The sequence below is a fragment of the Mycetomoellerius zeteki genome, unplaced genomic scaffold (genome assembly GCF_001594055.1).
Source record: "Mycetomoellerius zeteki isolate Tzet28-1 unplaced genomic scaffold, Tzet1.0 scaffold224, whole genome shotgun sequence".
Taxonomy (NCBI): Eukaryota; Metazoa; Arthropoda; class Insecta; order Hymenoptera; family Formicidae; genus Mycetomoellerius; species Mycetomoellerius zeteki.
In genome coordinates, this window is record NW_017257199.1 from 35333 (window position 1) to 46172 (window position 10840).

General features: G+C 33.7%; 2 protein-coding genes across 4 annotated transcripts; one reads left to right on the forward strand and one right to left on the reverse strand.

Annotated features, from left to right (window-relative positions):
• The first annotated feature begins 25 nt into the window (after positions 1-25).
• Positions 26-3550, forward strand: LOC108723188 (arginine/serine-rich coiled-coil protein 2). Of its 3 annotated transcripts, none has more exons than XM_018448741.1 (5): positions 26-317; positions 706-786; positions 1954-2081; positions 2325-2994; positions 3086-3550. In XM_018448741.1, exons 1-5 carry the CDS (start codon positions 258-260, stop codon positions 3383-3385), a joined length of 1239 nt encoding a protein of 412 aa, XP_018304243.1. In that variant the 5' UTR covers positions 26-257; the 3' UTR covers positions 3386-3550. The 3 variants fall into 3 exon arrangements, with proteins under 3 accessions (XP_018304243.1, XP_018304245.1, XP_018304244.1); XM_018448743.1 differs by lacking the exon at positions 26-317 and adding an exon at positions 1321-1378 and having other exon boundaries at positions 711-786; XM_018448742.1 differs by lacking the exon at positions 26-317 and having other exon boundaries at positions 715-1378.
• A 1652-nt stretch (positions 3551-5202) lies between these two features.
• Positions 5203-10387, reverse strand: LOC108723175 (protein claret segregational). The gene is made up of 5 exons (XM_018448717.1): positions 10228-10387; positions 8663-9700; positions 7707-8007; positions 6420-6694; positions 5203-5740 (listed from the first exon to the last, which is right to left on the reverse strand). The coding sequence occupies exons 2-5, from the start codon at positions 9688-9690 to the stop codon at positions 5332-5334; spliced, it is 2013 nt and encodes a 670-aa protein (XP_018304219.1). The 5' UTR covers positions 9691-9700; positions 10228-10387; the 3' UTR covers positions 5203-5331.
• Positions 10388-10840: the final 453 nt, after the last annotated feature.

Sequence of the window (10840 nt, forward strand, 5' to 3'; positions counted from 1 at the left end):
TTAGCTTGGTTACTGTTGGTTACGCAGCGTTACGTTGCATTGCGAGGCGCGAGCAGTGAGCAGTCGCTAGCCAGCGATACTTGGCAACATAAGTGTGCATAAGCTTGGTGCTTACGCTCGGCCGTAGCGGCCAGTAACAGCCGTAGCTGGCCATAGCGACAGTAGTCGCCGTCAGTCGCCGTCAATCGCCCTAGTCCGATTCGTCCGACTCCGATTACTCCAACACAGCGGGACAGTTGAGCGTTTCACGCGCCATTATGGACTCGTTGGCGAATTACGCCAGTGACGGTGACAATAGCAACAATTCGGACACGAAGGTAAGCAAACGCGAGGATCCTCTTGCCCGTCATCGACGTTGTTGTCAACATCGCCGCGGTCAAAATTCGATACAGCGTCATAGCGATGCGTACTGCTCGAGAGATGGCTTTGCTGCGCGTATTTGTGCGTATTGTCCACCACACACACACACGCGCGCGCACACACACACACACACACACACACACACCCACACACCCACACACACCCACACCAACTGCACACAACACCACGGTTTACGATCTAGAGATGTTTAGAAATGCGATTGTGCTCCTCTCTTTTGCAACCCTCTACGAATCGTCACGCATAATCTATAAAGGTAGAATTGCGGCGAATGTAGCAGTAGACTTTAAGTAACTTGGATTCGAAATAATTAATCTTGTTTTCTAGACGCCACCTCAGGGACAAGAAGAGGCAAACAGAAGAGCGAGCGACGCCAACTACGACCCAGTACAAATGGACATGAGTGAGGTATAGTAAAATCACACGCCCCGATAATTCTTAATTAGTTGTTAAGTACGAACATTCGGACAATGCCTAAGAAGATACCACAGTGACTTTACGGGTGCTGTATGTACATGCAAAGTCTTAGGTCTGATACATAGAGGGGATAGTATCTGGTTTTGCAAGGTCATGTCGGCAAATCAATTGGTTAATGCTGTAAGAAACAAATTTGCAAGATAGGAAGCAATGTTCGTGTATTGACAAAGATTCCAATTATGTTCGGCTTATTTGGTATCGTCGGTATAGTTTTGATTGTGATTGAGTACAAGCTGCAGTATTATCAAAGCTATTATTGAACAAGTCTATATTTAACGCTCCTAGTTGAAATACAAATAAGACAGGACCTTGAAACCTTATTGAACGCAGGATAATCAGGCTATCATTCACATAATTAAAATGATTTAAATGATAAGTAAATGGGAATAGTGCCATTTCGTGAGACAATATTAACACGTAGCTCTGTTGGTAATACATGATACAATATCTACGCATCTCGGCAAGGTCTATGCTGTGTGAGGGTCTTTCAAGACTACCCCCAAGTCCTATTCCGAAGACAGAGGTGAGTAGAGGAAGCTAGCAGAAGGTAACACTAACAAAACATCAATCATCAAAGAAATCACGTGTACAAGTATATTCGGGTGATAACTAACTGCAGAGGCAGATTGATGTGAAGGGCCCTCATATTTCTTTCTCTCTCTCTCTCTCTCTCTCTCCTTTTTGTGACATGGTTGTTTTATTGGTTCATTTTACCTATTACTTCGGTAATTAGTGCATACAAATTGTATTGTCATTTAGAGTGACACGCAAAGTGTCGCTGATCTTTTGTACCAAATACAACCAAGAATTGATGCAAAAAGAAAAAAAATTGAATTTCCGCTTTTTATAGAGAGAAATTCTTCAAGTTTGTGTTATACTTTTTATACTTACTATGTGTAAGAGTATTTTCTCTTTTTATATAAAGTGTACGTTTTTCTAATACATATTATTCGCTGTCAAAGAATTCAACTTTGCGTGTATTGAAGTTACGCATTCTAAAATAGTTTTTGTGGTAGGAATTAAGAGCTATTTCTTACATAGTGGAATATGTAAGAGAGATCCATATTAAAATTGATAATTTTCTTTTCTTTTCTCTAGGAGAGCAATAACAACAATTCATCGAGGGAATCTAGTAGCGAACGCGCAAACAGTCCTACAACGGCTCAGTCTACCTTTGGCTCACGAACAGAATCTTCTCGGGCTTTGCCTTCTCCATCAGACCAGAGGTAGGCTGGTTTGTTAATTTTATACACACACACACACACACACACACACACACACACACATATATATATACACACATATAGTACAGGTGCTAGAGATATTTTACGGATATCAATTTGTTATGAAAACAGTAATTTTGATATATCTCACTAAAACTGTATCGAAATTATACACACCTGTCACGTATCCAGAATAATAATACGCATCTGTGTGGTATACCCCTGCAGAACGTAATCGTTTTACAGGCGAGGCGATCATGAGAATCATACGAGTTCGAAAGACGATCATAGACGAGGGGACCGTAGCGATCGGAGTCGTCATTCGTCTGACAAAAGTCGCCGTTATGACGATCGAAGGCAGCGTGATAATAATCACAGGGACCGAAGCAGAGATCGCAGGAATCGGGATGACGACAAGCGCAAAACGTCCCTCGGATCGTCTAAAGACGAAAAAAGTGATGATAGAGAGAGGAGCGACAAAGATCATCATTATAGGGATGACCGGAGGGATCGTGGAGGTAATCGCGACAGAAACGACAGAGATAGACGCAGGGATCGCAGCGACCGCAATGAACGGGATCGACGACACTCCAGGGACGACCGGTCCAAGGATCGATATCGGGATGAGCGTTCGAGCTACCACAAGGAGAGGGATCGCACGCGATCGAGATCGCGATCGAGGGACCGCGCACCATCGCTACCATTTAGAACGATGAGTTATCGGGAGGAAAAGGGACGAAACAAACTGGCTCAGTTGGAGAAACTAGGCATAGAGTTGAAGCCGCCGGAGGGCGGCGATACTGTGATGCTTGGTGGTGTCCAAGGCGAACAGAGCTACTACAATCCGTTGGCGACGGCGACGCAGGGCAAGTACGCGGAGCAGATCCAAAAGAGGAAGCTGCTTTGGGCAAACAAGGTGATGATTATCCAACTGAGTAGTATCCTTAAGAGACACGTGTATCCGACACGCAATCTCATTCCACAATCGCCTTTTTATCTCTTTACAGTCGAAGCAGGATGACGGTAACAGTACGTCGACCGCGGCTTCCACTGCTAATACGTGGATGGGGACGACTTTCACGCACGATCAGGATGGGAAGGTGACGGCCAAGTTTAAGCGACTGATGGGTATTAAGGGCGATCTACCTAACGCACCGGCAGTAGGAGCCAAACCGGACATTCTGAAAAAGCAGGAGGAAATGTTCAATAATATGGAGCAACAATACGAAGTAGCGCGTGCTACCACGCACACACAACGTGGCGTTGGGCTGGGTTATGCAACCGGTGGCTATCAATTTCCACGATAAAATACTCTGCAACTTCAGGCCCATTGTTTAATTACATTTATAATATTGGTAGATATTGGCGCAGATAGAATTACGTTCGCCGGTTCAGCGACCTTACGTCGATTCGGGTTTTTTTTACCGGATCGCATTATTTCTAAGTCTTTCCTGCGAGTTGAGGAGACGATAGCGAACTACAGCTAATCCAAGTTCAGAGTTCACCATACGATTGTAATCGAGTTATGTATTGCGCGTTGTAAGCACTAAAAATAAATTTATTAAGATTATCTAAAAAAAAATCTTAGATGATGCATTATTTATCTACGAATGAAATTTATTCTCCTACACTGTCTGATCCTGATCTTTTCCTTTTAGAAGGATTTATTTGAATTCGCGTATCTGAATTTTTTCAATCTTCTATTAAGTATCAGTTAAATTATTACAACTCTTATTTTAATAAAAGATTTGTGATTTATTGTTAAAGATTGAGTCAATTATATTCTTGAAATAAGTTAAAAATTACAAAAGTGAGCAAATTCACTAGGTATTGATCAATGAAATTTATGAATGTTCTACTGGATTTGTTTACTTTTATAATTCTCACCTCATTTTAAGATACACAATCGATCTTATTTCCTATAATTTAAGTTATATAAGAAAATAATTTGAGTTTTGAGCAGAGAGTATGCAAAGAATAAACGTATATAGAATTATCACGAAATTATTACTTTCTAACTTACCCCGATATGAAAAAACTGATATTAAAAGAAGGAAACGAAATGCAAGCGCGCGCGACGACTTCCCTTCTCGAAATATATTCTACGCATGAAAATACACAAATTTACAAAATTACAGGAAAATCGGAGGATGGGGGGCATTATACTAAACATTTACTCGAGACATTTTTCAAAGGTCTTGAATTTCAAACAGAATATCTTGATATTATCTCAATATCTACCTTATTATGTCTTCAATCATATATATTATACACATTTGAAAATTAAATATTACTAAAAAGGTACAAAATATCAATATTTTTAATAATATTTTTCAGACCGCGTATGTGAGAGACACAACCGATAAATAAGAGCCCTATACGGTGGAAATAAAAACTGACATTTTGAAAAAAAATATTGATAAGAGCCCTATACGGTCGAAGCTAGATCTTAAAATACTTTAAATAATTCAATCTTGAATCACTAAATATGATATATACCAATGTACTTGACATATATACCACAATTGTAGTCCAACGAACTGTGCACCGAAATATTTCCGGACTAAACACAATTAAACCACTAATAACATTCTAATAATTTTTAAATTATTAGAATTTAATTTAATTCGCGAAATTTGTTCGTTGGACTACAATTGTGGTATATACATATATGTCAAATACATATATATCATATTTAGTGATTCAAGATTGAATTATTTAAAGCATTTTAAAATCTAGCTTCGACCGTATAGGGCTCTTATCAATATTTTTTTTCAAAATGTCAGCTTTTATTTCCACATTATATGTGTCTGTTTAAATATACAAATCTGATAGTAATATAAACTAAGAAAAATTTAAAAAAGAAAGGTTGTTTACATATATAATACTATGTGCCACATCATAATTTGACACAATATAAAATAGACCTATTTTACTCGTAAAATAATAAACGGTTTAATCGTATACTGATAAAATGATTAGATTGTATATTTAACACTTATAAACTTTTTCTTCAATAATATGTATTATTTATTTTAATAATGTATTTTCAAAAAACTCGTTATCAATCTCGTCTTTATTATATCATTATTAATGTCAAACTTTTATCATGATTTTGCCACCAATCACAGGAGAATGTTTTCCTTAAATTATTTTAAATTATTTGTAGTAATAAAAAATGTATATATAATATATAAAAGTATGTAGGTAATGTGTACTATTCTTTAACCGGACACACTCTAGTTAGCGTGTTCTATAAAATCATTCGGCTTCGTTTAACTTTTTCAATCTTACAATTATTGACATTACTAGCAAATCTTAGCGAATTTAATGTCTCGTTATAACATTCGTCTAATGGAGATATATTTAGTAACATCAAAGTTTTCGAATTGCCTCCCAAGGAAGGCATCAATAAATGAGTCAATTTAGAATTTCTATAAGGAATATGTTCTTGTTTCTTTAAAAGTGCTAAAATGACATTACCAAGATTTGCCAAAGATTTATTAATGTTTTTTGTTTCTGTAGTTCTAACAGCTTCTTCAGTCTTCAAACGTTCGGATCCAGCTAAATCGACTAAATTTAAATTTCCTATCGATATCTCTTGTTTTATGGTATGTGTACCAATTAATCGTATTCTTGTCACAGAATGCGATCTAGATGATCTAGAATATAAAATTGAAAATAATACTTAATTTAAGTGGCTCTAATGAATAACAATTCAGATAGCAAATGGCTAACGAGTCTTGCTGGATGTTAATAACTTATCGTCTATTGTTTATTAATATTATAAATACCAAAAATATTAATATTATAAATACAAAGATGTCAATGTGTATAAATAATAATAATAATAATATTAAACGTTTCGATCTGTTAAATATCGGTCATTTCCAGTGTACATAAATTTAAATCTAACTGTCCAAATAACTATAATTATAAAACGTCTTAGAAATTAATGATTTAAATTTGAAATATATATGTCTTGATTGTGAGAATGTACACTAAGAATGACCGATATTTAATAGATCGAAACGTTTAACATTATTATTAATTATTTATTATGCACATTGACATCTTTGTATATTTTTTATCTTTATAATATTAATATAAACAATAGACAATTAACTATTAACATCCAACGAGATTCATTAGCCTATTTGTTACCAATTTGAATTAACTAGGATATAAATTATTATATATTCCAAATTAAATTCAATGTTAAATTATATATCCCAATAATGATTTAATTATAGATACGTTTCCGATATTTAACTAAAAAGAGAGATAAAAATTTTGTTTCTTTAAAAACTTTTTATTACAATTTAAACTAAATATACTGACCGTTCATTTGACTGAGTAGCCGCAACAGCTCGATTACGTTGTGCAGTTTGAAGACATTTATGCAATTCTTCAGGACTATGTATTTCTTCTACCCGAAGATTACTAACATATAAATCTTGACTTTTATTGTCAACCATTCGTATTTCGTGTGTTTTTGATTGAGAATCAAGAAGATCAACAATATGTTCATTATAAATTTCCAGAAAACTTGCTTCTATATGATACTCCCAACCAAGAAGTTCAAACTGTTTCATTTCTTTAAATATATGACGTACCTGGAAAATTACATAAAAATAACTTTGATTCTTTAAAAACATTAAATTAGTTGTACTTGTATAAAAGTGTAATTTAATTATTACTTAAATACTTATATAAAAAAGTAATGTAATTGCACATGCACAACGCACACTACAAGCGCACGCGCACACATGCGTGTGCGCGCGTGTATGTAATTTCACTATACACGCAATCAATTCTCAGATTCGATTCAGATTCGAATTGATTCAATTTGTATTCGACAAAAAAAAATTCGAAATCAAAAAACCTTGATTCGCACATCTTTTGTTTATAATTGTTGATCTCATTTTTCTGTGCATAAAAGTCAAAGTACAGTTACCAAAGATGAATAATTTACGAGATATTTTACATTTCATGTGCCAGATAAAGGGCCGATTTCACCAACGCCAATTATTTAATCGGCGTTTATTTGACCAATCGCACTTGCTGTTTAGTAGAATTGACCAGTCAATGAGATTGGTCAGTTAAACGTCGATTAAATAATTGGCATTGGTGAACCCGGCTCTAAAACATGAAATATCTCAGAAACTATTGATTTTTCAATATCTTCAATTAATACGCTTTTATGTGCGGAATAATCAGAGAAATCACATTATCTAAAAAAAAAATCACACAATTCCATTAAAAAAATGGTTATGACCTTGAAAAATCAATTTTTTTTTTTTTTTTCGAAAATTGATTTTACTATTATTTGTATCAAATCATTCAACTTTTATCTGAATATTTTTGATTCGACCATATCCTGCAAAGATATAAGAATGGTCACGTTAAATAGAACAGCGCGGGCGTGTACGCGGGTACGTGCATGCATACATGCGTTTGCACTGTAAATGTGTGTTATATAACTTTCGAAACGGTGTTTCTTTACGTAAACCGTCAAGTTGCGAATACACGAAATTATTGAATCTAAAAAATATCCGAACCCCTAACGTAAACTAGAGCTTATCAATTTCATATTTATAATTATATTGCAAATATACAAGAACATACTGTTCTAGGTATCATGCCTTCGGTTTGTAATCCACATTCCCCTTCCATTGTATATGTCTTGCCAGAACCAGTTTGGCCATAAGCAAATACGCAAACATTATATCCTTCCAGAGCTGATTGTACTAAAAGGGATAACTCTTCAAATACATCTGCCTGCGATGCGTTGGGAGTAAATACTTTATCAAATGAAAATTCTTGTTTTATTCCTCGCAACTTCCGACTGCAGCTTCCGATTGCATCTGATCCATCTGATTTGCTTACTTCAATAGTGCAATCGTCTATAAAGTTTATATTACACAGCCTGTAACAAACATTAATTTTACTCAAACACAAATCAAATAAAATATCAAAATTATCTCTTCCACTAATTCCTTGAATAAAACCAAATTTTATTCAAAGCAATTCCTAAAACAAATTCATTAAAATGTGAAACTAAAGTGTTATTAGAAACATGTTTAAAATAAAGAAAACGTATTAATTTCTTTATTTTCAAATTCGATCTTGTTAAAAAACCATTTTTTATATAAAAACAATTTTTATTCCATTTTACATAATTTTTCGTACTTTCTTCTTTCTCACAGCATATTTATTAAAGAATCTAGTTATTTTTGTTCACAAGTAACGATTATACAATATAAAATTACTAAATTATATACTCATTATCCTCTCGCATTGTATGAGGATTAATAGTTATCGATAAAATGTAACTAAATTAAGTTAAAAAGTTAAAAGTCTAAAATGTAACTAAGTTAAGTTAAAATTAATTAACTTTTATCTTTTTAACTTAGCACTATCCAACCCTGTATATACATATATGTATCTTAATAGCACTTCAATTTTTTCCTAATAATAAATTATCCCTAGTAGCAATGTTTATTGCCAAAACATTGGTTAAACATTGAGAATATATTAAGCTAATAATTGTGCTACTAAAGCACAAAACACATTTTACTTACGGTTTCGTTTGTTCAATTTCCTTAAGAGTTCTGGGGCGAACTCTACAGAACACTCTAATATTGCCTTTTAATTCTTGTATAGTATTGTGCAATACTCTACGTTCTTTATCCATTTTATGAGTTAACGCTTGTAATTCTTCCTTGACAATATTCAAATCTTTATTTAACTTTTTCTGCAATTCTAAATCTGATTTCAAAACTGTTAATTGTTTAGTTTGTTCCAAGTTCAATACCTCTTGACTCTTACATTTTTCTTGAAATTCATTCAATGTACAAGAAAGACTTGTGCACAATTCTTTTGATTCTTTCAATTGTTTTACTAAATCTTCCTCATTTTTTCTAATTGCAAATATTTCTACTGTTAGAGTCTGAAGTTCGTTAGTCAAAGTGTTATTTAAAACTTCAAGTTTTTCTGCTTTAGCTTTACATGCAGTTTCACTGGTTTTTAAAGTATCTACCAATTCTTGGAGCATATTGCATCTTGACTCCGTGTCTTTATTTTTTTGTTGTACAATTGATAACTTATCATTTGTTTGTGCCAAACGACCTCGTAGATCCCATTTTTTTATCTTGCCTGTCTTATTATCTATGTCATTTTGGATAATTTTATTTACCTTCTTCACTGTATTATTAGTCATTAATGCATTATTAATTGGCTTGTCCAATAGTGCTTTAGTAACAGGTTTAACGAAAGGTTTCTTTGCTTCTCCATGTGGTACATTAGTAGCTGTTCGTTTTACTGCTCTCTGCACATTATCTGATCGTGTGATTGTAGATAACGTCTTTGCTCGAACTAAGGCCTGTTTAACTGGTAATTTGTTTTCAGTCATAGATTTCATGCTAGCCGAACCTACTGACGTTGAGGTTAATGTTGATGTTAATGTCGACGTTATTGTTGACGTTACCATTGATGTTGAAGTTGATATATTATTATTTTTTGTTATTTTATGATTATTATTCTTAACACTTATATCCATTACACTACTCGCCTTTATCATTATTTTTGGTTTCGGTAAACGAGATTCCATCTGCCAAACGCTGTAGATAGAAATAAAAAGTTTCAGAGTTTAAAAGTATTAAACAAAAGAAAATTAATTAAAAGTAAATTTAGTATATACTTATATTAGTATATTATATTAAGTATATACTTAATATAAAGGAAAGAAAATATATTAAGTAAACCATGCACACTAAAGAAAAAGAAAATTTTCTGAAATAACCATTAAATATATTTATATTTTGCGCTCATTTAGATAGAACATACGTTCAAAAAAATCAATAGATGCTTCATGAAAATAAGTAAAAGACATTTAAAGTTGTATTTACAAAATCCAACTCAATATTCATCATCAGATGTGATATGTATATCTTACTTAAACGAGAAAAAACAAAGCAACAATTAATAGTAACGTATGTACGATAATAAAAGAAACCGCGTCGTTCGCAATGTCAATGTCTTGCAACAAATAATCCTATATAAGTTTTAAAAGACACGGCAGTGCCTCGATCGACGCTAATTATTATTTACCACACAATTACTTAATGTTCACGTAACATTTACATACCTTTTCGCTCTACAAAAGAACGTTTTTTCATAAAAGAGAAAAATAAAATTCTCGTAATCACAAACACAATATATACAAAACAAAGAAAACAAAACGATGCTTCGCTCCGCTCCTTATATAAAATTCTTATAGCAGTGACGGTTAGCAATATAACTGCATTCGAACTCGATTTGAATAAGTGTGTGGCATAGGCACAGTATATACAGTAGCGCAACTCTCCTGATTTTATGTTGGCAAAAATGGAGTGCGCATGCGCGAAATCAGTAAGTTCCCCAGTAACTCCATCTAAACTTCTATCTCACTTCTTTCTTTTTCTGTTCTCTCTGTCAGGGCCATTTACATGTTTTCGTTTATGTACCTATGACAGTTTATATTCGGAAAGCTCCAATTTGGAGGAATTGTGTGTTAGAATATTATTTTATAATATACATAATATTGAAAAAACTTTCGTTTTCTGAATTATTGTTATATTAAGTTTAAAATTTCTTTTATCTCATTTTTAGTTGATTATTTTTATTCTAGATGCACACACACACACACACACACACACACACACACACACACACACACACACACACACACACACACACACACACACATACACACACACACA